This window comes from Staurois parvus, unplaced genomic scaffold (genome assembly GCF_062004578.1).
Source record: "Staurois parvus isolate SC_StPar_1 unplaced genomic scaffold, SC_StPar_1.0 ptg000137l, whole genome shotgun sequence".
Classification (NCBI taxonomy): Eukaryota; Metazoa; Chordata; class Amphibia; order Anura; family Ranidae; genus Staurois; species Staurois parvus.
In genome coordinates, this window is record NW_028317933.1 from 15,060,626 (window position 1) to 15,087,860 (window position 27,235).

Consider the following 27,235-nt stretch of genomic DNA (forward strand, 5'->3'; position numbering starts at 1 on the left):
AAATGTGTCCGTTTTCCTTGAATACACGTGACTAAACTGATAAAATGAACAGTCCACATGTATGAAAGGAGTCTAAAGAAAAAAAATCCCATGGGGATTCCTCATTGACAAAGTTGTTAGTGCCCCCAAAAGGATGGGAAGAGGTGAATAAATTTGCTCATGACTCAGAATAAATAAAAACAGTGAAGTAGAAAAGAAGAAGGGAAGAGGATAGGAACAAGCACAGAGGAAAAAAATTGGACATGGGAAAGAAAGAAGAGAGAAAGGGGGGACAAAGGTACAGTTTCCTTGAGGCCTGCATTCATGGAAATGATTGTGTCTGATCCCACCAAAAGTAAGGAGCGGTTGAAGTTCAAGTAATCATTATAGGCCAACCTCAGACCCCAAACTTTGAGAAATTTAGTGTGGTTGTCAGTAAGTAAGGAAGTGAGCTTCTCATGTGTCTTAGTCCCTATGAACCTCTGTTTAATTTCAGCAAAATTAAGTGATGGTCATCACCAAGCTTTAGCTAGTGTCTGCTGGGCTGCCAGGAACACAAACCCCACCAGCTTTCTCTCATTTCTATTAAGGGCTGGGATGGTCCTATGTAATAGGGCATCCCATAGATTATGAGTAAGATTTAGCCCTGGTTCACATCTGTACATCATGTGATTTGCACGGGCACGAGAACCCATTCATTTCAATGGGGTGCAGAGGCAAGCTGTGGCCAGGGAGTGCAGAGCTGAGCTGTGGCCGGGGGGTGCAGAGCTGAGCTGTGGCCGGGGGGTGCAGAGCTGGACTGTGACCAGGGGGTGCAGAGCTGAGCTGCGGCCAAGGGGTGCAGAGCTGGGCTGTGGCCGGGGGGTGCAGAGCTGAGCTGTGGCCATGGGGTGCAAAGCTGAACTGTGGTCAGGGGGTGCAAAGCTGAGCTGCAGCCGGGGGGTGCAGAGCTGAGCTGCGGCCGAGGGGTGCAGAGCTGAGCTGCGGCCGGGGGGTGCAGAGCTGAGCTGCGGCCAAGGGGTGCAGAGCTGAGCTGCGGCCAAGGGGTGCAGAGCTGAGCTGCGGCCGGGGGGTGCAGAGCTGAGCTGCGACCGGGGGGTGCAGAGCTGAGCTGTGACTGGGGGGTGCAGAGCTGAGCTGTGGCTGGGGGTGCAGAGCTGAGCTGTGGCCAGGGGGTGCAGAGCTGAGCTGCGGACAGGGGGTGCAGAGCTGAGCTGTGGCCAGGGGGTGCAGAGGTGGGTTGCAACTCAGCTTAACTCTGCACCACCCCCCCAGCTTTATACTTTAGCAATGCCCAAAAATAGTACTAGGTCTTATTTTCAGGGAAACAGAGTACTGTAGCTGCTGACTGTTAATATAAGGACACTTACTTGTTCAGGGATACAGCTCTGTATTCACCCAAGCCAATTCTTCAATGGGCTTCGAGTCCAGGTGATGGCATCTTAATTAAAGCATAAGGGCTGTGAACCTGCAGCTTCACAGCCAGCTTTCCATTGCGTATGCACAAAGCACGCTGCGCTTTATGAATGGTCCCCCAGTCTTCTGGGACCTATGGTGTGTCCTAGAAGGCTGCAGGCAAAGGGGGGGGGGGGTGAACTTAGGCTTGGATCACTTAGGCAATCGAGGTGGAAGTGTGTATTTGTCAAAAACAAGTATCCACTCCAGCCCCGCCCAAAAAAAGTGGGTTAAAGAGGAAGGTGGGGAGGGGCAAACAAGCTGAACTTCCCCTTTTGCATGAAGTTCTGTTTTAAACTTAATGAATGAGAACCCCTGAAAAAATGGCTGCAGCCAGCCAAGCAATGTAAGTGCAGAGGTCCCACTGGTCTTTTCTTGGAACCTGTGCCACAATGTCTCCATATTACTATATGTAGGGACCTCAATTGATACCCCGCCTTGACTTTTTTAAACTTTTGGATAGTGTGTTAAAGGGTTAGAACCTCTGTTCCCAGGTTGGGGAGATCTCTCCTCATTTTCTATCTGAGTATCAGACAGAACAAGAAATATTCAGCCTAGGTTCACACTTGTGCAGATCGCATCGCATTCCTGTGCAAATCACGTGCGATTTGTGTGCGGTGTGATTGGAGCAATACATTATGTATGGCTCAAAACGCACCGCACCTGCACCAAAAAGGTGCAGGAGCCTTTTTTGGCTCCACACTAGAATCAGATCACATGGGTATTCACACCTATATGATCCGATTCTGCACATCGCACCGTGTTTTGCAGACCAATTTCAGGGGGTTTTTAACTTAACATACACACCCGCATCGGTTCGCATGAACGGGGTGCGATTCTGATGGTGGGCAGAATTCGCACAGAAAACGCTACAAATTCCGGCTCAAATTGTGACACACCTCATTTTTATAGTAATGATAGGCTTTTGTTTTACTTTAACCTTTTTTTCTTTCAAAATTCATTAAATAAATATTAAAGCTGTGCACATTACTTATTCCAAAGATTCCTGTATGGAGATTTGACACAATCAAAGAACAGGGTTCAATCCTACTGGATTGAATTTTCACTATAAGAAGTGCATATGTTTAAGACCCTCTGAATTGCTTCCTTTGTGTGAAATCCCTGATGTTCCTGCCAGTCCCTCTGCATTCCTATTAAAAACTGACCACACTAGGCATTAGAACACAGCGTGGTCAGTTCACTGGGAGCTCAACCTGCTATCCTCCAGTGATTAGTTTTGGCTTGACATGCTTTCAGCCGTTCACTGTGAAGTTCAGTGTCCGGCTGTTTCTCCTCCCCCAACTTTCTGTGCTGCTGAGAGAGAGAGGGTATGTGATCACTTATTTAAAAAGGGGTATTAATAATATTTTTTTACATCTATGCACAAATGTTCTTGCTTTCATTTCTATTTCAAACTGAATGGGCTGTTTTACGAGGTGAGGGTTTACACATAATTTAACCAGTCCCAACTCTATCCAAAACTTAAAGGTTAAAAAAAATATCAAGGTCTACATTTCCTCACTGTTATATCATCATTTTCTTGCAGGTTCTGCAAAGGAAAGAGAGGTTTTTGAAAAAGCGAGAAAGATAGTAGAGCCACCCAAATTAGCATTTGCTCGAATGGCTGTGCGCGAATCTGCTTTTGCTGCTACAGCCGCTGATGAAGCTGCTCCCGTCAAACCTTCATTTTCTGGTAGTTTTAAAAAGGCCCCGGAAACACAAGTTGGTCAAGACCTGCCACTCACCTTGACGCTCAAAAACACCGTGAGTGACCCCCAGAAGATTGAGACAAAAATGACAGCCACCGCCATTATATACAACAGTAAACCAGTTAAATCTTTTCTTACTGAAACCCACTCTGTTTCACTAGGACCTAACGAAGGTAGGTACAATCTACGTATGACCATGTATGTATGTATAGATTCATAAACCATAAATATTGCATACAGGGATTTTTTATTTTTTTTGCTAAAGAATACATACAGCAGGGGTGCTCAACCGGTGGCCCTCAGAGCCCTCTAAAGTGGCCCTCCAACTCAAACTGAATGCAGGTTTTTTTATGCATTTTCAGCACACCAGTAAGATATAATAGAAGTTTTTGGTAAAGAGCAGATAACCCGCAAGAAAGTCACAGGTGCAATGCACTGCACCCGCGGTGTGGATAAACTGCAGGGTATCAGTGTGAAAGCAGCCTTATAAGGGGTTGAGATATGTTTTTGCCACACACCCCCAACCACTGGTGTAGCATCAGGTGTCGCAATGGCAACTCATGCTCCAGGGGGCCCATGTGGCCTCCCTGTCACATTCTGTTTTACACTTGGACAGGAGGGGTGGCGGGGGTGACTTATACAGGAACCAATCCTCTCCATTTTTCTCCTGCAACCGCTGAAAGTCAGCTTTCCCTCTTCCCTTCACAATTCAGAACCATTTCATTTCATTGTGGCCCACGACCAGTTACCAAATCACTTAACCACTTCAAGTCCGGACACTTTTACCCCCTTCCTGTCCAGGCCAATTTTCAGCTTTCAGTGCTATCACACTTTGAATGAAAATTGTGCGGTCATGCAACACTGTACCCATATGAATTTTTTAGCATTTTTTGAGACAGATAAAACTTTGCTTTGGTGGTATTTATTCACCACCGGAATTTTTTTTTTTTTGCTATATAAAGGAAAAGGTCCAAAAATTTTGAAAAAAAAAGTGTTTTTCTTATACAATTTTCCAAATAAATAATCTCTTTCTTCATAAATCTTGGCCAAAATGTATTCAGCTATCTTTTTAGTAAAAAAAAAAAAAACCCAAATTAGTTTATAACCAAAAATTATAATTTTTAAAACTTTTTTTACATTTTTATTTTATTTTTTTATATTATTATTTATGTTTTGTTTTGTTTTTTAACATACCGTCACCCTAGCAGTACAGTGTCACTATAGTGACACTGTACTACTTGTGGGGGTGATGAAGATTTTTTTTTTTTTTTTACACCGATTGCTTTTACACCCATAAAGGCTGTAAAAGCAATCATTTCTATTTCTCTCTGGCTGCATTCTTGCAGCCATTGAGAAATACTGTGAGAGCTGTGATTGGTCACAGCTTGTCACATGGTACAAGGCTGTTGTGAATAGCCTTGTACCATGTGACCTCTGTGATCATTCACAGATTTTACTAGGAGTAAGCAATAATGTCAGAAAGTGACATCTTGTTTACTACTATTCATGTGATCACTGATTGGCCAATCAGTGATCACATGATCGGGACCTCACACAGAGATCCCGTACAGCGATCGGTGTTCTGCTGTGTCCCCCGGGGCACCGGATCGTGGTGCTGCATGCTCCAAGGGACACTGCACAGGCAGTGAATGTGGGGGCCATTTATAAATGGCAACCTGCTTCAGCACTGCTCCAGTCCGGTCGTTTATGTAGATGGGCCGGACGGGAAGTGGTTAAGTGGCCCTTGCTCTTCAGAAGGTTGAACACCTATGGCATACAGGGGTTTCTTTAATAAAGCTACAAAATATTGACCAAACACAAAATATAAAAATAAACTAAAGAAAAATTAAACAGCAATATAAATAATGATGTGCTTCTCCACTGTGAAAATCTAGTGTGCACCAAAATATATAGTATAATACAGATCGCCAGCCTGCAGCTCAGAACCCATGATGGTCGCAGGATGATGTCACACCTGAAGCTCTGCCCCCCCATACGCGTTACGTCCAAGGCGGGGACTTCTTCAGTAGGAGTACAAGTCACTGCTTTGGACGTAATGCGTATAGGGGGGCAGAGCTTCGGGTGTGACATCATCCTGCGACCATCTTGGGTTCTGAGCTATATGCCGGCGATCTGTATTTTACACATGTATAGGGGGCAGAGCTTCTGGTGTGACATCATCCCGTCGCGATCTTGGGTTCTGAGCTATATGCCGACGATCTGTATTTTACACGTGTATACTAGTTAGCACTGGCGGCAGGGCTTGGAGGAGGACTTAACAAAAGACAGAAACAATAGGTTACTCAATTAACAATGGAGCAAAGAAACAATAGTAAACATCACACCATATTAAACCGAATACAGCAAGAGACCTCAGCATCAGGTTGTTTTGAGCTGATTATATTAACATCTGCTCTAAGTCGAGGAGGGGGGTTGAAGCAGTCAATGATGGTTTTGGCATAAAGGCCCCAAATCTGTATCTGGGTCCTTCAGTTCTCGCAGAAACAGATCAAAGGCAAACTGCATAGGTGTGAACCTAGCCTAAGACCGAGTAGTGAGCAATCAAACACAGCTGACCGCTCAGTTCTCTGTCTTCAGGCTGCAGAGAGCTCATGACTGTCAGTCACCATTTCTCTGATCTGCCCCTCCAGCACTCACTGGTGCTCCAAGCTGTGGAGAGGCTGGCTCAGGCTCTCTGCGGATTGCTGTGAAGCTGAGCCAGCTGCCGGTCACCAAAGGTTCCAAAGGTGAACTTAGCCTTTAGCATTTTTTGTGTAGGAAGGAGACACTCTTAAGGTGCATTTTTACAGATGATTGGAGTTCTGCTTTTAAAATAAAGGCTAGGTGTGCTTCTCAATGCATAGAATGTAACTAACTATTAATGTTTACGTTTATTTAAGTACGAACGCTGTAAAATGTTAATTCAGAGAATATCTGGTTGCCTTAGGACAAGGGTCTCCAAACTATGGCCAGGGGGCCGGATGTGGCCCTTTGCTTAACTTTATCCAGCATTTGGTCCACTATTCCTTTCATTGACACCAACAATGGGGGACTATTTCTCCCACTGACACCAAAGATGGGGTACTTTTCTTCCCTCAGAAACCAACAATGCTACACTATTCCACTGACACTAATGATAGGACATGATTCCTTCCAATGATACCAATGATGGGGCACTATTCCTCCCACTGACACCAACAATAGGGCACCATTGCTCCCACTGACACCAATAATAGGGCACTATTCCTCCCTCAGAAACCAACAATGCTGCACTATTCCACTAACACTAATGATAGGGCACTATTCCTTCCAGTGATACCAATGATGGGGCACTATTCCCTCTCCCCCCAATACCAACAATGGCGCATTGTATATTCTCAATGATCTCAGGACATTTTTCTACGCCAGTTGGCCACAGTCTGGCCCCCCTAAAGTCTGAAGGAGAGTAAACTGGCCATTTGTTTAGAAAGTTTGGAGACCCCCTGGTCTAGGGGATCAGGAATGAAGCATGTTGTAGAAAATTAAACCATGCTTTATATGGGTCCTTACCCTACTTCTTGATGAACTTTGGGATTGGGGTTCTTTGGATACAGTTTTATCCTGATTAACCTGCACTTTTTTAGCCTAAATGTGTAACCACATTTTGTTATGCTTTGTTACAGTTTCATGACCTTTCTTTATGCACTTATTTTCCAGAGAAAAGCATTGAGATGAATTTACCATATGTTACATATAGAGATGCTATAACTGCAGACAACATGATTCAAGTTGTAGCTGTGTGTACGGATGCAAATGGAGGCAACCTGTTGGTACAAATAGTGATTACACTGAAAAATCCAGCACTGCTGTTGAGGGTAAGACTCACTATCCAATGTCCAGATTCAATGTACTACACTCCAATACACTACACTGGAGTCACAATCCAATGTATTACACTCCAATACACTACACTGGAGTCACAATCCAATGTATTACACTCCAATACACTATACTGGAGTCACAATCCAATGTACTACACTCCAATACACTACACTGGGGTCACAAGCAAATGTACTACACTCCAATACACTACAATGGGGTCACATTCCAATGTACTACACTCCAATACACTACACTGGAGTCGCAATCCAATGTATTACACTCCAATACACTACACTGGGGTCACAATCCAATGTACTACACTCCAATACACTACAATGGGGTCACAATCCAATGTACTACACTCCAATACACTACACTGGGGTCACAATCTAATGTACTACACTCCAATACACTACACTGGAGTCACAATCCAATGTACTACACTTCAATACACTACACTGGAGTCACAATCCAATGGCTACACTCCAATACACTACACTGGAGTCACAATCCAATGTACTACACTCCAATGCACTACGCTGGAGTCACATTCCAATGTGCTACACTCCAATACACTACAGTGGAGACACAATCCAATTTACTACACTCTAGGACACTACATTGGAGTCACATCCCAATGTATTACACTCCAATACACTACACTGGAGTCACAATCCAATGTACTACATTACAATACACTACACTGGAGTCACAATCCAGTGTACTACACTCCAATACACTACACTGGAGTCACATTCCAATGTACTACATTACAATACACTACACTGGAGTCACAATCCAATGTACTACACTCCAATACACTACACTGGAGTCACAATCCAATGTACTACACTCCAATACACTACACTGGAGTCACAATCCAATGTACTACACTCCAATCTCCAGAGTACAATAAGGGTCTATTCACAAACTGGAGGTATGGCCATACCACTGCTTAAAAAAAACATCCACACATTTATAAATTGGAAGTGTGCTATACAACAGTGCATTGCACTCCTCTTGCTCCTGACTTATGCAATATTAATGAACAGAAAAAGAAGAAAGAAAAAAGTCAGCAGGAGAGAGCAGTCACATGCCCCGGTATTCACATGATCAGCTCTTCTCTAATTACGGAGTTTACTCTGTTGCAAAGGATCCCATAGGGTGCATACCAAGACCCACATTTTATGAATGGGGTGATGCAGTAAGCAGTCTGCGAAGTATAATGGAGGCAGATAGCTATAATGGAGGCAGACAGCTCTCTTATATAAATGAGCCTCTTAATTTGCATAAGATTCCATAGGGTGCATACCACAACCCACATTTCATGGATGGGACTCCAAAGCATGCAATCTGTGAAGTACACCAGAAATTACATATTCATATCAGTTGTCTCTTACAAAAAAGCCTATTCGTTGTGAAGTTATTGTGAAGAAGGAAGGAAGAGGCACCATATCCACCTATTTAACAAAAGTATAAGTAAACATTAATTTTCAATATTTTTTATATCTGCAGCTTTCATTAAAGTAATATCTGTGATCCTGCAATGAATGTCCATGTTTAGGCACTTCCTGTTATCGGTGCCAGATTACCAAATAGGCAGAGTAGGCACTGGCCTATGGGTCACACACTATTTAAGCACCCCACAACAAAGGATCAATTTATATTGATATGATCTTGAAAGAAAAAATCAGGTCTGCCTGAAAAATGGAGAGGCAGACATGATCAGACCGCTAGTCTGAAAGGGGCCTACGTCTGATATTTTTCAACTTACTTCAACAGGCTAAGCTGTCCAGACAAAGTAGCAGTTAGAGGATTGTGAAAAACCATTTTAACACAGACAAGGGTACCTAGAGTGGTCAGCATTTAATCATTTATGTAAAACCTTTATCCCAAAAGGAAAAAAACTGTTGCTGTACCTGCTTAGAAAGTGTTAGCTGGAATTCAACTTTAATTTTTAGTGTATCTAAACCTGCTAGTACATCTAACACTACCCCCTCCCCAAACTGACAATGTTGCAGTTCAAATGTGTCTGCTTTACTACATCATCCAGAATGCAGACATGCTAAGAAAGGAAATGTGTTGCTGGCTGGATCACCAGGTAAAAACAGAGGGTAAAAAGCCTAAAAATAAGAAAACTATTGCAGCCACCACATCTAAGGATAATAAACTGTAATGTATTACATTTTTGTTTTTGGGTTTAATACAACTGTAACTGTCATTCAGTTAGGGTTAGCCTTTCTTTAAAATATGTTGCCATGTAAAAGAAAATACAAAATGTTCCCTGTAATAGAAACACTTTAATACTACCTGCCCATACCGCCACCTAAAAAATCCTAAGCACTGAGACCCGGTTCACACCAGGTGCAACTTTGAAGTCGCACTACTTCAGTGCAATTTCAGAACTATAAATCTGTATGACTTCATGTGCGGCTTGGTCGACATATGTGCGACTTCATACACAAATGTTAATGCAAGTCGCACATGAAATCACACAAATATAGTGCAGGAACCTTTTTCCATGTTGCACTAATTTGAACGGTTCCATGGTGGCAAATAGGGTGCGACTTGTCATGCGACTTTTATCTGACAAGGTTTACCTGGTATGAACGGGAGTTCAAAGACACTTACAAGTGTGTCGGAGGACTGGTTCCCTGCTGCCTTGTTTTCTAGTGTCCTGCAGTGAAAGGAAACGTAACAGGTTCTCATGATAACTCCCCCCATCCCCGCTGAGAGAGGAGGTCATTAACTCTGTGCAAACTCCAATACAGACCAACATAGGGCTTAGAGTGGGATTAGATCATATAGAGTGGACATTCCCAACCAGGGTTCCTCCAGAGGTAGCTAGGGGCAGGGGCGCACTGACCATTTGGAAACTCGGGCACTGCCCGAGGGCCCGGGGTCAGTAGGGGGCCCCATGAGATGCCCCTGGTAGCTTTTTCATAGGCTTTTTTGAGTTTGGGCAAGGACACAGGGCCCCATGATCCCCTATTGTCCCGGGGCCCCATGAGTTGTCAGTCCACCCCTGGCAAGGGGTTTCTTGAGCTGCAGCAGATTGACCTCCCATTTCATAGTGCCTGCATAGTTGTGGGGCCTATACCACTGCATGACACTAATTACCTTTTTAGTTCTTTGTAGAGATAGAATTTCTACCATCTGTAAAGGTGGTATTTTGACCACCACTTTAAGGGTGGCATTCTTTACATTCTTTGGTTTTAGCAGGGACCTGAAAATTTTTCTAAGGGTTCCTCTGAAGTAAAAAGTTGGAGACAGCGACTACGTTGAACTGGTTGAGTTATTCAGAATTTTTTTTTTTCATGATTCTGCGGGTAAATGGTGGTGTTTGCCTCCCATTGGAGGAATGGGCTGTTATCTTACTGGTACGACAGATACAGTTTTGGTTCAGTGACAGTGGTATTTGGATAGAGAGGGAGGAGCGCCCAGTGTCCAGAATAATATCACACTGGATGGAAAAGTTAACAATCTTTTACTGAAAATAATGGAAGAAAAGGTTGAGAAAGACTGATACAGAGTATTTAAACCCAAATACGTAATATGCTGCAGCTTACCATTCCTTAGATGTGGTGGCTGCTTTGGTTTTTCTTTTATTTAGGCTTTTTTTCTCATTTTCCCCAGGTGACCCTGCCAGCAATACACTTCCTGTCCTAAGGTGACAACAGCAGCATTGTCACCCTAGCACAGGACTATGATAACGACCCCTTCTCCCCATCTACATTACAGAGAGGGAAGGGGTACCGTAGTCCACAGAGAGAGGTGGCAACAATGATTACTCATAAGGGCTCATTCAGACATGCATTGAAATTTTAGATACCATGGACACCTATTGATGCACCAATCATGTTACTATGCATTACTGATGCATTTTGCACACATTTTGATGTATTTGGGTCATATTAAATAATGCTTTCAAGGTTCCTCCTTTGTCTTGGTTTTCTTTGGATAAATTATTTTACTATGTTGCACTACCCCCTTGGGATTCGCTGAAGTTTGGGTCCCCCTATAGTTCTGAACAGCCAGGCAACACACATTTCCTTCACTCACACTTGGAACCAGGAGACAGTAACCAGTCCTTGAGTGTGTTTTGAAGTTTTATTAGGGGATGTAACTTGGATGGGGTAAGGCGGGTATGGGTCAAGGATCAAACAGAGGACAAATGCCTTAGCAATTATGTACAGCAGAAATTATTTACAGCAGATATTCTTCTGGAGAGCTAGCCAGTATCTCCTGTTGTACCACCTCAGATGACTCCTCTCCTCATTCAGCTGTACTGGGTGAATCCCTGGGCAGGGAATCCAGTGCCTGCCACTGCAGTGTTAAACAGTCCTGGATAAGAGAGCTAATCCAGTTTCCCACCAGAGTACCTCTTTCCCCTTACTGGCCAATGGGGTGCAGGTCTACTCACTCAGTCCTTCTCCTTTGCTGCTAGTGGGTCGGTGATTGCTACCAGGCCTTCTAGCTGGGCTGCTCCTTTCCTGCTGCACAGGTGGTCCTCGCTCTGTGGGCCAGTGAAGTCCCAAGCTTTCCTCCTTCCAAGATCCTCTGCCTGTAGGTTAACCCCTCTCCATTTGGGCCTCCTCCCAAGCTCCTGCTCTCCAGCCTCACATCTTCCACTCAAACGTTCCTGCTGCTGAGCAGGCTCAGTCACTTTTAAGAACTGTCCTGGCCCCATGCTAAGCCTCCTGTGGGGAATTGGCCAGGATCCCTCAAAAGTGCAGCTCAGCCACTCCTCACCTCCGCCTGCAGCTTCTAGAACTTTCTCCAAAGTTCTAGTGCAGAGGGAAGTCTCAGAGAGCTGATCTGTAGAGCCTCTCAGCTCTACTCAGCCCCTAACAAACAACTGAACCTAGAGCTCCCCCTAGCTGACTAGGAGGGTGCTACAACTATCATTTTAGTAACGCTTTCTAAACACATCTCAAAAGCACTGTAAATGCCATAGGGGTGTTTGTGGTGCATTTGCAAAGTGTTTACATTGACATAAATGGAGGCATTTGGGAATAGGTAAAGTCAGCCAAACACTACTTGTCAAATAAACTTTAGTGTGACACAAAGCAATGTTGTTACATATTCTGTATATAGACCTACAGAACAGACAGTGCACAGTCCACATGTGTTTATCTGCTGCTACTCTGCTAACAGGAAACAGGAACTTTGTTATAGAGAAAGGGCATAGGGTTTACAGAACCATAGATGCAGCTACAAACTTTTAAACACTGCCATCTACTGACTGATGAATATACTGTATCTCTACTGAAGAATAATATTGATACTGATGTACAGTAGTTGTCGCACAGAATACATGAACGCTGTATTCCAACAATTGTAAATGCAACCATGTGAACAACACTGTCCGCTTCAAAGCACATAACTGATACAGAGCATTTTCAGGCATTCGTGAAGCTTCAGAAATGCAAATGAAACGCCTGCTGTTGACGCTAGTGTAAACTTAACCTAAGGGCTCATGTACAGCGTTTTTTTCAGCAAACTCTGAACTCTCCCTAATGTTTCCCTATGTGTCCATGTACACATAGTCATTTACAGTCGTTTCCAGGCAGTTGAGTTTACAGTCATTTTTTTGAACGCACCAAACTCGCGTTCAGGAGTAGATTTTACCGGCGTTTCAAACGTCATATGCTTGTGAATGCGTGCAAACGCTTGTAAACGCGGTTGACCGCGTTTAGAAGCCTTTGCATTTAGAAGCAGTTTTTAACTGTTCCATATCCAGATGCTGTCCAGAGCCTCTTATCATAACAGAAATGCATGCAAAGCGTTTTCCATGTATTCAAATGACCCTGTACACCAGCGCAGTCAGTTCCAGGTTTCGCGTGAAGGATAAAATGGCAGAACGTGCCGCATTATGCTCATGATGGGATCCATAGTGAATACAACCAGAAAAGACAGGTAATTTCAACACATACTGCTCTCTCTGCTTCTGCTCTCTCTATTCCTCCCAAAATGTCTGAAATAGTTAATTTTGTATTATTTTTCAGTGCATTCTGGGCATTTGGGAAGGTCTCCTGTGGTTATCTTTTACAAATGCTTCTAAACACAAACGCGCATAAACGCGGTATGCAAACGCAGCTAAACTGATGGTTTTTAACCTATGTTTTCCAGCAGTCAGTTTCCGTGGTTCAGAAGAGTTTTCCAAATGCCCTGTGTACATGAGCCCTGAGTGTGTAGCACAGGTAGAAATTCACAAAGTTACCAGTTCAAGATTTTGTTAGGATCACCTTATAGAACAGATATAACAAAAAGCTTTGAATGGTGATATTAACAGATCAAAAGGAAGCAAATAAGAGCAGTTCACTATTAGGGTTTACATTTACACTTTAATTTATACATATTATTTGTATACTAAAATTACTACTACCACCGAGACAATCCGTACTACTATAATAATATTGATAATACTGATTGTATATTTATTTTATTCATAGGCTATCGATGAGGTCAAATTAAACAAAACGTGTCGTGTGGATGCTATATTTACTAATCCAATCAAAGAAGTTGTCCCAAACAGTGTTTTGATTGTAGAGGGGAGTGGCCTTTTGCGCGACCAAGTCATCGTAAAGTAAGTATAAATATTATTTAGAAAATGGTAAAAAAAAAAGCAATATTATAGCATTAAGAAGTCTTTTTTGCTATCTTGACCAATGCCAGGCATGGAAGGCATTTTAGCCTGTACTGATTGGACAGGACAATTGTCTGACATGTCCTAAAAAAAATTGGTCTACCATATGCAGAATTGTTTTTTTTTTAGTTTAAAGAATTTGTAATGCTGTTCGGCCAGTTTTTTTGCACTACACACCTTTGCTGTACGGAAGATGGTTCCATCTTCTGGTTCAAATTTACAGCACTCCTGCTCACTGGACAAATGAATTAGCATTTGGTGATGCTGGAGGCTATAAAAGAGGTCACAAGACTGGTTGGGCAGAATTGCAAATCCTTTCACCAGAAAACTGATTAAAATCTAAGTATAAAGTGGAATTCCAACTAAAAATAAACTTTAGACAAAGTAAAGAAAGGTTAGGGGCTGTGTGCCTCCTACCTGGGGAGATTACTTATTACTTCTTGTCCTAGAGACACAACAGGAAGTAGAAGGAAATCTCCCCAAAATCAAGGAGAGTTTCGAAAAAGTGAAAGTTGTCAACAGAACAGATTTCCTCTTATCACCAGGTGACAACTGTAACATTTCAGATATCTCCACGTTTTGTCCCAGTGACAGTAGTCATCAAGACAAGTATGGAGAAAGAAATACAAACCTGACATTGCTTCTAACCTTTCCCAACTTACTTCAAAAACAAATTGCTGTAGTGCCACCAGGGGCGCACTGACTGACATCGCAATACGTTTTTAATTTTTGAATCTAGCTAACCATCCTTTCATCTGCCTGCCTATCTATATATCTATATCAGTGGTCTCCAAACTGTGGCCCAAGGGCCAGATGCAGCCCCTGCATGCTTTTATCTGGCCCTTGGGGCACTATTTCTTCCACTGATACCAACAATGGGAAATAACTGCCCCCCCCCCACAAACACACACACACCAATGAAAGGGCACAATTCCTCCCACTGACACCTGCAATGGCGTCCATTTACACCAATGATGAGGCACAATTCCTAAGGACACCAACATTGGGACCCAAAGACACCAATGATAAGGCACAACAATTCCTCCCACTGACACCAAGAATAGGGCACAATTCCTCCCACTACTACGAACAATGGGGGACTATTCTTCCCACTGACACCAACGATGGGGCATTGTTTATTCCCACTGACATCAGGACCTTTTTTCCCCCAATGGGCAGAGTCTAGCCCCCCTTAAGTCTGAAGAACAGTAAACTGGCCCTTTGTATAAACCGTTTGGAAACCTCTGATCCCCTCCCTCCTAGATTGTAAGCTCGAAAGAGCAGGGCCCTCGAACCCCTCATGTTTTGCATTGTATTGGTATTGCTCTGTCACATGTTCTGTCCCCCTTTGTAATGTACAGCGCTGAGCGAACTATTGGCGCTTTATAAATACTGTATAATAATAATAATCTACATAAATAGTTACATACTTCCCATACCTTACTAATAAACATCTTTTTCTTTCCAGTGTACCAAGTCTAAATCCAAATCAGAGAGCTACAATTCAGATTGAGATATGTGCACACAGATTAGGTGACCGAAGTCTCCTAGCGGATTTCTCCTCCAAGTTGTTTCAAAATGCTAAGGGCTTTCAAACACTTTCAGTGGCTTCATCATAAAAAGCCACACCTGCCCGAGGGAAGAGAAAAGAAACCATGTTTAGAAGCATCGTTTGTTGTTCGTGCATGAAGACATCACCATGCAAAATGATTTTTTTTTTTTGCAATTTGCATTTATTTCCAAAGAAAAACATTGTATCTTTGATTTAAAAGTAAAAATGTTGCAAGTTATAAGTGAATGATAACAGGAAAGTATTGGAATGTCCCAAATCTTTTTTCAGTTTATTTTTTATTGCCTGTGTTTTGCTGTAAAGGAAGTAAAATGAAATCTCTACAAAGTGAATGAAATTCCTGCTTAGACAATTTTCATCAGATGAGATATCCCTGTTGGAATATTTCTAGCCATCTACTTTAAAGACAGCCAAAGAATCGCTCAATTTCCCCATCAACACAGTCGGTGGAGCTATTGTGTTCTCCCGGCAGTGATGGCTCCTCGTGAACAGAGTGAATACTGCTAGCGACTATAATAGCCGCTAGCAATATTCGCAAGTAAAATCTGACAGGCTGGTTATACCAAAGTTGATCGATCGGTCAATTTGGGCACACTCAGTCTGCAAAACATGGTTTGAATCGCATCTGGTGCCGGCCAAGATTTGAACCGCCTGTGGCCTGCGTAACATATTGGATTTCCTATCACATTTTGCACTGGTGACAATGATCAAAAATAGCGAAGGGGAATCTCCCCGGGGGGACGCAGTTTTGATAGGGTTCTAATCCTTCCCCTTTCCATACCAAATTTTAAAAATTAGCTAAAGGTAGAACTTGATTTGTTATATTTTCTGATGACTTACTGGTTAACAAACTCTGTTTTATTTTCTGGGGTTATTATGTTCAGTCCCTAGTTTTTTGGGGGGGTTTCCCTCATACCCTTTCCCTCCTCCTTGGGCCTCCTTTCGTTCCCTTCTTCCCCATTGTTACTTGTAATTATCTCATCTCAAAGAAGAATGCATATCAGGAAGATCCTACAGTTGACATATGGACTTTTTTTTTTACATTTATCATTTTTATTTTGCTCTTTAGCAAAGCACATGGTACAATCAACAGAAAATGACCCTCATGATAGAAGGGCCAAATAAACAGACACATATCATGATACAATGGAGTTTATTTACTAAAGCTGGAGAGTCCAAAATCAGACTCCCTTCTGCATAGAAACCAATCAGCTTCTAACCTCAGCTTGTTCAATGAGGCTTTGGCAATGAAACCTGGAAGCTGATTGGTTTCTATGCAGAAGTGAGTCTGATTTTGGACTCTCCAGCTTTAGTAAATAAACCCCAATGTGTCTAAAGGAAGTTAAAGCTGGCCATAGATGGTGTGAATCGCTCAATTCCCCCATCAACGCAGTCAGTGTTGATGGGGGAATCCCTCCTGCTGAGCCATTGTATTCTCTGTGGTGGGGCGTGGGGAGCTGCCCCTGCCAGAAGCTGCCCCTGCCATGTAGTGATTATTGCTAGCGGCTAAAGCAGCTGCCAATAATCGCATGAACAATCCGACATACTGATTGTACTCAAGTTGGTTAATCGATCGATCTACTTGGGTGCAATCAGTCTACCCATAGATGGTTCAAATCTGAGTCGGTCCCTGCTGAACTGGTCAAGATTTGAACCATCTATGGCTGCCTTAAGTCCAGAACAAAAACAGAGATACACTGTACTAGTGAAGCCCCTGTAAAGTCATATTCCTGAACACTCATACTTGGTATGTAGGTAAGGTTCCTAACATTTGGACTTTTATTGCTTCTTGAGCAGACCATTTTTTTAGCTTTCTTCTAATTGTTGCTTACCAGCAGATGCTATACTTTGCCAATGTTCTGCTTCATTGTATCTTGATCTACTCTGAGCATTATTGTCCTTGTTGAAATGACATTGTAAGCTTGTGCCTTTGTTAAACTTTGTAAAATTGAATAAAAATACAATTATTAAAAAAAAAAACGTTTGGGCTGTACATATACTTCAGGTATACCATGCAAACAGAACACTCAGGATAAAATAAATATTATCATCCAGTTAAAGTGGTTGTAAATGCTTATATGTACCCAGTGAATTGACTGGCCTTAGATGATGCACAGAGATGAAAAAATCCTCCTACATATGCTGTACCTGTTTATCTGGAGCAACCTCTTTATAGCTCCTTTCAAAATGCTGAATTTAAAAAACATGTCTTAAAAAGATTAACTGTCATAAAAATGGGGGCAGAGAACTGTAGTTTCACTCTCGGAGCTCTTAGAGGTGATTGGTGGAAAGAGACGAGACGCACCCCCCCCCCCCCCCCCACCTCCACACAGCTCTCAGGAAGAGAGTTGAGGCTGTCAATCTGCTAGAGGTCACCATTTTTTTTCTTGGTGTCAGGAAAACTTGTCAGAATACAGAATAGCAAAGGAACGAAGCAGCAGACAGAAATGACACTTAGTGCTCTTGAGACAAGAACACACTATAGACAGCTATGTTTTGTTCATATTTCATGTCTGAGGTTTCCAACCACTTTAAAAAATACAATATATACATAGCAAAAGAGCTACTCTACTGGGCTACTGTATGCCCATTGTAATACAAGTTGTCTTGTATATTTGTCAGAGATTGAACAATTTTCTGTATGTAGATTTTGTACAATAAAGTAAATTCATTCCCAAATCAATTGTTAAATGTAAACAAAATCTTTTGTACAACATTGGAATGTTTTGAGAATGTTCTAAGATTTTTCATATGAAGATTTTTTCTAAGAATTTTCATTCAAAATTCCATCCATCTATGGCCAGCATTATCATTTCTTGTTGTTGCCCAAGCCCTACTCCATAGAAGCTATTATTTCCATGCACTGCTGTTGGCCAGCAAGCCTGCAATATCTGTAAGCAGTTTGGAACAAATAGCTTTATAATATTAGGCTGTATTTGTGGATTCATAGCTGGCCAAGGGACACAAACATGGCTCTACCTACTATCTTAAAATGAGGAATAAACTCCTTATGTTTTTATTTCCGAAACATTGAAATACTGTACCTTCTGTTTTAAGAAGGGTCTCCTGGGACGATTTGACAAAAAGTTGATGAATAACATTTAAATAATATTTAACCATACTCTTCCTAAAAGTATTTTCGGAAACAAACAATAATATAGTTTATGCCCATTTAATGCAACATCCAAATTTAACAGCTCAGTCTTTTTGACCATTTCCTCTTTAATTGTTCTTTGTGCCAGATGATTATTTCTCCTAATAAATTGTGTCAAAAATGAACACCTGCAGACAAAAAATTGAATGCAACCCATTTTATTTGTTGTCAGTGATTGTTTTTTACCTAAAATTTTGCATTGGCATTCTTGTAATGTTCTTAGAAAATGTTTTAATTATTCAGAAAGTATTTGGATAACCTTCCCAGGATCACCCTGTCTATGGACCCTGCTGTTTACTCAATAGAGTGGAATTAAAGAGGAACATCTCCCCCTATTTAAATTTTTTTTCCATCCCATCTTACCTTTTTAGCTGAGTTATCCTTAACAAATGTACCCACATGTCTGGCATATCCAGCTTGTTTCTGTTGTGATTCTCCACTGCTGCACAGCTCAGTGTACATTCTCAGCACTCATTGGTACCAGAACGAATAAACTTCTGGATGCATTTGAGGAGTTATGTCATTCTGGCCCATTCAATCAAGATGGCCAAAGAACCCAAACTGAAAGAAGAATGGATGAAAATGTCAGAGGTGGCAGGGGGAAGTGAGTTTATCTATGCTTTAAAAGAGAAGCATGGCCAAACCTTTTTTGGCTATACTTATCTTTTGGATCACAGGAATACTTTTGCTAATGTTCTCCAGTGACCCAGACTCAGTCCAGACCACTCAAAAAACAATAACCAAAAAATTAGTCTGTTTTCTGTATTCCTTTAAACCTGGACCTAGTCAACCCTGTGCTATTGTAGGCAGGTACAGTTAGTCTTCCTACTTGTAGGTATTGCATGGGAAGAAGGGGTCTTGTAGGCAAATTGATCCCTTGGAGATTCCATCTAGTTCCTTAAGAGGAGAAGTTGTCTGATTGGACACAACTTTTTGTAGACTTGGCAGCCATCTTGGGTGAGGAAACCTTTTAAATAGGGGAGCTCACATCACTTTGACACGTTTTTGGGAAGTGGTTGGACAGGGACAGGAACCCATTTGCAAGGGACAGTGTCCAGCATAGGAAAAGGGGAGAGTTCAGGGAAGGCTTCCTTATCAGTAGTCTTAACCTGGTGGCTGGTCCTGTAGCATGGAGCTAGTGTAGATTGCTGAAATCACTCCATCAGTATTCTGCCAAGGAACACTACCCCAGGTAACTGAAGATGTCCTCCAGAAATGCAGTATGACATTCATTATGCTGAAGCTGATTATTCACTGTACTATTGTATTGTAAGTACCAAAGACTGATTGATCTGTTGTATGACGCAGTCTGCTACAAATTGATATAAAATACCTATAAAATACAGTTCTAGATTTCAATAAAGTTCAAACTAAAGCCCCACACTACTGCTAAGAGGTCCAGATACAGTGGATATTAAGTCTACACACCCCTGTTAAAATGTCAGGTTTCTGTGATGTAAAAAAATGAGACAAAGATAAATAATTTCAGAACTTTTTCCACCTTTAATGTAACCTATAAACGATACAACTCAGTTGAACAACAAACTGAAATCATTTAGGTGGAGGGAAGTAAAAATAAAAAACTAAAATAATATGGTGTGCACACCCTTAAACTAATACTTTATTGAAGCACCCTTTGATTTTATTACAGCACTTAGTCTTTTTGGGTATGATCTTGGCTTGGCAATATTTGCCCACTCTTCCTTGCAAAAACACTCCAAATCAGTCAGATTGCGAGGGCATCTCCTGTGCACAGCCCTCTTCAGATCAACCCACAGATTTTCCATCAGATTCAGGTCTGGGCTCTGGCTGGGCCATTCCAAAACTTTAATCTTCTTCAAGTGAAGCCATTCCTTTGTTGATTTGGATATATGCTTTGGGTCTTTGTCATGCTGAAAGATGAAGCTCCTCTTCTAGCAGAAGCCTGAAGGTTTTGTGTCAATGTTGACTGGTATTTAGAACTATTCATAATTCCCTCTACCTTGACTAAGGCCCCAGTTTCATCTGAAGAAAAAGAGCCCCAAGGCATGATGCTGCCACCACCATGCTTCACTGTGGGTATGGTGTTCTTTTGGGGATGTGCAGTGTTGTTTTTGCACCAAACATATCTTTTGGAATTATGGCCAAAAAAGTTCAACCTTGGTTTCATCAGATCAAAACACATTTTCCCACATGCTTTTGGGAGACTTCAGATGTGTTTTTGCAAAATGTAGCCAGGCTTGGATGTTTTTCTTTGTAAGAAAAGTCTTGCCACTCTACCCCATAGCCCAGACATATGAAGAATACGGAAGATTGTGGTCACAAGTACCACACAGCCAGTACTTGCCAGATATTCCTGTATCTCCTTTAATGTTGCTGTAGGCCTCTTGGCAGCCTCCCAGACCAGTTTTCTTCTCGTCTTTTCATCAATTTTGGAGGGACGTCCAGTTCTTGGCAATGTCACTGCTGCGCCATATTTTCTCCACTTGATGACTGTCTTCACTGTGTTCCGTGGTATATCTAATGCCTTGGAAATTCTTTTGTACCCTTTTCCTGACTGATACCTTTTACCAATGTGATCCCTCTGATGCTTTGGAAGCTCTCTGTGGACCATGGCTTTTGCTTTAGGATGCGACTAAGAAAATGTCAGGAAAGACCTACTAGAACTAAAAACAAAAAACAAATAAATCAGCGCAAAAAAAATCCCAAAACCATACTGTCAGAAACCATGATTAAGTGATGGTAAGTCCACAAAGTTCAATGATGGTAAGTCCACATAGCACTAGGGCAAGCTCTTGAAGCTGTAGCAGGCTCTAGGTAAAAACACAAATAAAGAAAAAAACACCTCTAAGTGTGGTATGAAGGACATTTATTAATGAACAATAAAAAAAACACTCACATGATAAAAGTATAAAAGAAGCTCATCAGTGTAGTAAAGTTGAGGGATGATGTCTCAGTCCTCGCTGAATAAGCCGCAGCTCATGCTAGGGGAGACTGAGGATGGTGAAAGCCGACCAGCATGTGTGTCTCTTGAAAAAAGGGCGATGGAACGTACCCTGGAGAGCAGCTTCGGCATCAATGTGATGACATAGGCAGGACCAGCATGCAATGCAGCGATATTCGGAGCATGCGCAAGGCCACTAGAAGGCGAGCGCGCTCCCTTTTCAAGCACAAGCTAATGCAGTAATGAGGACACTATATATATATATATATATATATACACACACACACACACAGAACTCTAATGAGCACTGAATAAACAAATTGACAAATGGGTTTTTAAATGGAATCATTATGGATAAAAAGATATACAGTTGCAAGAAAAAGTATGTGAACCCCTTGGGATTACGTGGAGTTTTGCATGAATTGGGCACAAAATGTGCTCTGAACGTCATCTAAGTCACAACAATAGAAGAACACAGTCTGCTGAACATAATACTACACAAACATTAGATGTTGCCATGGTTTAATTGCACATAACATGTAAACATTCACAATGCAGGGAGGAAAAAGTATGTGAACCTTTGGACTTAATAACTGGTTGACCCTCCTTTGGCAGCAATAACCTCAACCAAACGTTTCCTGTAGTTGCAGATCAGACCTGCACAACGATCTGGAGTAATTTTGGACCACTCCTCTTCACAAAACTGTTTCAGTGTAGCAATATTCTTGGGATGTCTGGTGTGAATCGCTCTCTTAAGGTCATGCCACAGCATTTCAATCGGGTTGAGGTCAGGACTCTGACACTCAAAAAGGCATATTCTGTGCTGTTGCAGCCATTGTTTTGTTGAATTACTTGTATGCTTTGGGTCATTGTCCTGTTGCATCACCCATCCTCTGCGGAGCTTCAGTTGGCAGACAGATGGCCTTACGTTTTCCTGCAAAAAGTCTTGATAAACTCTGGAATACATTTTCCCATCAATGACAACAATCCGTCCAGGCCCTGAGGCAGCAATGCAGCCCCAAACCATGATGCTCCCTCCACATGTTTTACAGTGGGGATGAGGTTTTGATGTTGATGTGCTGTGCTTTTTTTTCTCCACACATAGTGTTGTGTGTTCTTCCCAAACAACTCAATCTTGGTTTCATCTGTCCACAGTATATTTTGCCAGTAGTGCTGTGGAACATCCAGGTGCTCTTTTGCAAACTTCAAACGTGCTGCAATATTCTTTTTGGACAGCAATGGCTTCCTCCGTGGTGTCCTCCCATGTACTCCATTCTTGTTTAATGTTTTCCTTATTGTAGATGTGTCAACAAAAATGTTAGCATGTGCCAGAGATTTCTGTAGGTCTTTAGCTGACACTCTAGGATTCTTCTTTTCCTCATGCAGCATTCTGCGCTGTGCTCTTGCAGTCATTTTTACAGGACGACCATGCCTAGGGAGAGTAGCAACAGTGCTAAACTTTCTCCATTTGTAGACAGTCTGTCTTACCGTGGACACATGAACATCAAGGCTTTTGGAGATACTTTTGTAACCCTTTCCAGCTTCATGCAAGTCAACAATTCTTGATCGTAGGTCTTCTGAGAGCTCTTTTCTGCGAGGCATAGTTCACATCAGACAGTGCTTCTCGAAACCAGTAAACCCAAAACAGGTGTGTGTTTTTTAATGGCAGGACAGCTGTCAGCAACACATCCAATATCATCACACTGATTGGAGTCAAGGTTGGCTCACTCCTGGCTCCAATTAGCTCTGGCCTCACATACTTTTCCCTCCCTGCACTGTGAATGTTTACATGTTATGTGCAATTAAACCATGGCAACATCTAATGTTTGTGTAGTATTATGTTCAGCAGACTGTGTTCTTCTATTGTTGTGACTTAAATGTTCAGAGCACATTTTATGCCCAATTCATGCAAAACTCCATGTAATCCCAAGGGGTTCACATACTTTTTCTTGCAACTGTATATATATGTATATATATATATATATATATATATGCGCATAATGGACAAAAATAAAAACAAATATAAAAATATATATCAGATAGTAAAAATAATGACAATAATGAATAAATAAACTAGGGAAAATTATGAGATGAAAAGGGAAGAAAAAATGAAAGAAAAAAGAAAATATATTATGGACATTAATGGAGCAAGTGATAATGCAATTGTAAAATGGACATGGATAGAAAGACCCACCCATCCTCACACAAAAAACTTTAGGCCAATAACCAGCACTAAATGTGTATCTACTAATATTAATGTTAAAAGTAAAATTATTATAGAAATTACGTGAATTGGTACCTATAGAAAGAACTAAATATATTATATAATAATTGTAAAAACATCCCACATCTAAACAAAGAGTAATGGTGATGAAAAATGATGATGCAATAGCCCATATCTATAGTAACATTAAGAGATGGAACTAACATCTAATTCCGTATCATCAGAACACTGCGCCCCAGATATGGTGAGCAACGTCAACTTATTGAAGACGGTGAGGACAAACATAGTTTCCCCCATCATTTTTTAGAATGCCATCATACATCCACAATAGGTTTAAATGTCTGGATTCTAGAAGCCATACCTAAACATCTTTCTGTCATTTTGAACACATTGTCCCCTGGTGGACTTAAAGAGGAATTAGATGTTAGTACTTTACTACACTGATGAACTTCTATAATGCTTTTATCATGTGAATTTTTTTTACATTGTTCAGGAATAAATGTCCTTCATACTGTACTTAAAAGCACTTTTTTCTTTATTTGTGTTAAGACCTAATAGAACAGCTGAACTTTATTTGGGGTTAATCAGAGGCACGTTAAATGATGACAGTTGTGTACTGACTCCTATTTAACATGATTTTGAATGTGATTGCTTAACTCTGAACACAGCTAAATCCCCAGTTATAAGAGGGTGTGCACACTTATGCAACCACGGTATTTTAGTTTTTTATGTTTACCCCCCCCTCAAAATATTTCAGTTTATTTTTCATTTGAGTTGTACAGTTTATAAGTCACATTAAAGGAGGAAAAAGTTCTGAAATTATTTATCTCTGTCTCGTTTTTTTTACATCACAGAAACCTGACATTTTAACAGGGGTGTGTAGACGTTTTATATCCACTGTACAATGTTATTCCATTAAGGGTCAGGATTACAATTCAAAAAGTATCCAATGTGTTTCGGGGGTCTAAGTGCCCCCTTCATCAGGGCTAGAAAGAACATAAGAATATTTTCATTTCAATCTGATATCGATACAATATCCCCTCCATGGGGTCAGAATTAAAACCAAACTGTCAATAGTAATGAGAGTGTTAAAATAATTACACAAAAATGAGAACATGAGTGAACAAAAATGAGACTATGGGTGCTGAGGAAAATAAATGAAATAAAGCTGGCTATACAATAGTAGAGTTTTATTCGAATTTTTTTTAAGAAAGTTTGTACAATTTTCTAATAATTAGTGGGGTCAAATCAACATTTGTTCTCTACTGCAGTGATGACAAAATTGTTAATAGTGTATGTAGTTTTTGTTCAGTAAAGTCTATTTGTTCCAAAATTTAAATTTCTAAGTACTTTTGAATGACATACATCAAACCGTCTAGTGTACTGAGAATTTTCCTATGAATTTTCATGCTAATGTTCATACGAATGTCTACTAGTGTATGGCCAGCTTAAAGTTTTAAACAGTCTTACTGCTACCATTTGAAATAGTTTTTTTCTGTGAGGAAATCCATTGCAGGAAAACTTTACAAAGCAGTGGCATTAGACTGTTCAATGCTTTCCCTAAGACTTTTAAAGTATGCAAAGAAATGTTGCTCCTTGAGGGCAGAGGCCAATGTGAAAGTACAATATATACGAGGTCTTAACAAAAAGTTTTGAGACTAATTTTGTAACACTACAACAGTTGGCAGCACAAGGTTGGACGTACAGTCACAGGGAGGACTGACCTTCATAAATCAGCGTGGCAAAATACATTGTTCTGTGTACACCGGAAGCTGTGCAACTGGTGCTATTCTGACCTGCTATTTAATCATGGATAGCAAGTTAAAACAACGAGCAAACGTGAAATTCTGCGTGAAACCTGTATACCCAACTTTCATCACTGGTAATAATCCTCAACATGAAGGACAGGTCATCCACAGCATACTAACAGAGTTCTTGGCAGACTTCAACAAAGTGTGCCTTTTACTCCTGGGTCAGCAGCCTGGGGATGAAATTGGCAGCAACACGGTGCATGATAAAATCACACGTGAGGATTCCCTGCATTGTACCATATGACACATAGACAATTGCAGCAATGTTCTGGATTGTTCTCCGATGATCATCATGCACAAGTTGCCAAATGGTCTCAACATTTTCGGGGGTTGAGCATGTTGAATGTCTTCCTGATCTCTTGTCTTCCAGTGATTTTCTTCTGGTCTTGAAGCGCGTGTGCCACTCAAAACACCTAACGCTCATTGTCAAACATCTCTGTATTAGATTTGTACAGTTTCATGCAGAATTTCACATTTGTTCTTTATTCTACCTTGCTGCCCATGATGTAATAGAAGACATGGTAATGAATCTGGTCAGAATAGCCTAGAGTTGCATAGATCCCGGTGTACAAAAGACAATGTCTTTTGGCATACTGACTTATGAAGGCCAATGCTCCATGTGACTGTGCGTGCAGCCTTGTGCTGCCATCTGTTGGCGTGTTACAAAACTAGTCTCAACTTTTTGATACTACCTCATATACACTAGAGAGGTAGAGAAGACAGGTCCAGGAACAAGTCAAATCGGTAACAGCAGTGCACAGTAGCAAGGGAACATGGACAAAGGTACTGGGGAGCCAGAGATCAACCAGCAATTTGAGGGAGTGATGGGCTTCCTTATAAAGGCCGCCTGGCGCCAAACTGAGCTAATGCGTACGTAACTATGTGCCAGTACGCATGCGTGTTCCGGCTCGCGTCCGTGCGCCAATGCACATAGATTTTCATCAGGGTGCATTTCTGCGGCCATGCAAGGTACTGGCAGGAATGCCAGGTCTCCGAGTACTGTAATTCCTAAACCTTTCCTCCAATTTGTATGTACATACCATCAAATTAAACCTGAGAGTGTGCACTTTCAGCCCATATCCATTATATAACTATAGCTTGAATATGTTTTGGTAAATACCTGAAAAAAACTAAAATTGTTCCTGTGTCCAAATATATATGGACCAAACTGTATGTGTATATATATATATTTATATATATCCGTAGAGCGCTGTATAAGTACCTGTAATAACTAAATACGAAATATTTGAACACTTATACTTACTGACAAATTTGTTCACTCTAAATAAAACTATAATAGTTTTGGAGCAAATTTTATAATTTCAGGTTTACAAGCTTGTATCCTGGTTTGTACTATATCTTTTTTCACTATATAAAAGCATAGTTTTGAGAATAAATATTTAGTACAGGGTGTACTCATGCCCTCCTGCCACTGGTGTCACGAGGGCACACTATGACTTTCTTAGAAAGATACAGCATAGTATAAGCTGTTTGCCATCAGACTGTTTCTAACTGCAACTTCACATGGTCCATCTAAACAGAAAAACCAGAGAGAACATAATTTTGTGTGTAAGGGGGGGGGGGGGATTTTGATGTATCCATTTGTATGCCCCTATTTTAGTTTGAGCCACTGTGCTCTGTAAATATGCTTTTTTTCCTGTACCGTATATAAGTATGACATGTAAAACGTGAAAAGGAGCATAGAGCTCAGCCTGTTGGCTACAATAAAAATACAAACTATTCATGTGCAACATAATTTATTTACCAGACTTTTTAAAATATATTTTAGTCCTGGTGAAAATTAAAAAAAGAAAGAAAATATATACAAAAAATACCATATCAGGGGGTGTCCAACCTGCAACCTTACAAAATTGTAAAATTAAAAAAAAAATTAGATTTT

At 41.1% G+C, this 27,235-nt stretch overlaps 2 protein-coding genes across 2 annotated transcripts in view; both read left to right on the forward strand.

The window, feature by feature from the left end:
* The window catches only part of LOC149465855 (protein-glutamine gamma-glutamyltransferase E-like), a 61,904-nt gene extending 44,445 nt beyond the window's left edge, over window positions 1–17,459 (forward strand). The window contains exons 10-13 of the mRNA XM_089673386.1: window positions 2,981–3,316; window positions 6,840–6,997; window positions 13,460–13,593; window positions 15,122–17,459. Coding sequence (XP_089529512.1) covers window positions 2,981–3,316; window positions 6,840–6,997; window positions 13,460–13,593; window positions 15,122–15,272 — 779 coding nt within the window. The 3' untranslated portion in view covers window positions 15,273–17,459. The remainder of the gene's footprint in view (window positions 1–2,980; window positions 3,317–6,839; window positions 6,998–13,459; window positions 13,594–15,121) is intronic.
* Window positions 17,460–25,333: 7,874 nt separating this feature from the next.
* Window positions 25,334–27,235, forward strand: part of LOC149465856 (protein-glutamine gamma-glutamyltransferase E-like) — a 61,099-nt gene continuing 59,197 nt past the window's right edge. Inside the window, exon 1 of the mRNA XM_089673460.1 lies at window positions 25,334–25,550. Within this exon, the coding sequence (XP_089529586.1) occupies window positions 25,334–25,550 (217 nt within the window). The remainder of the gene's footprint in view (window positions 25,551–27,235) is intronic.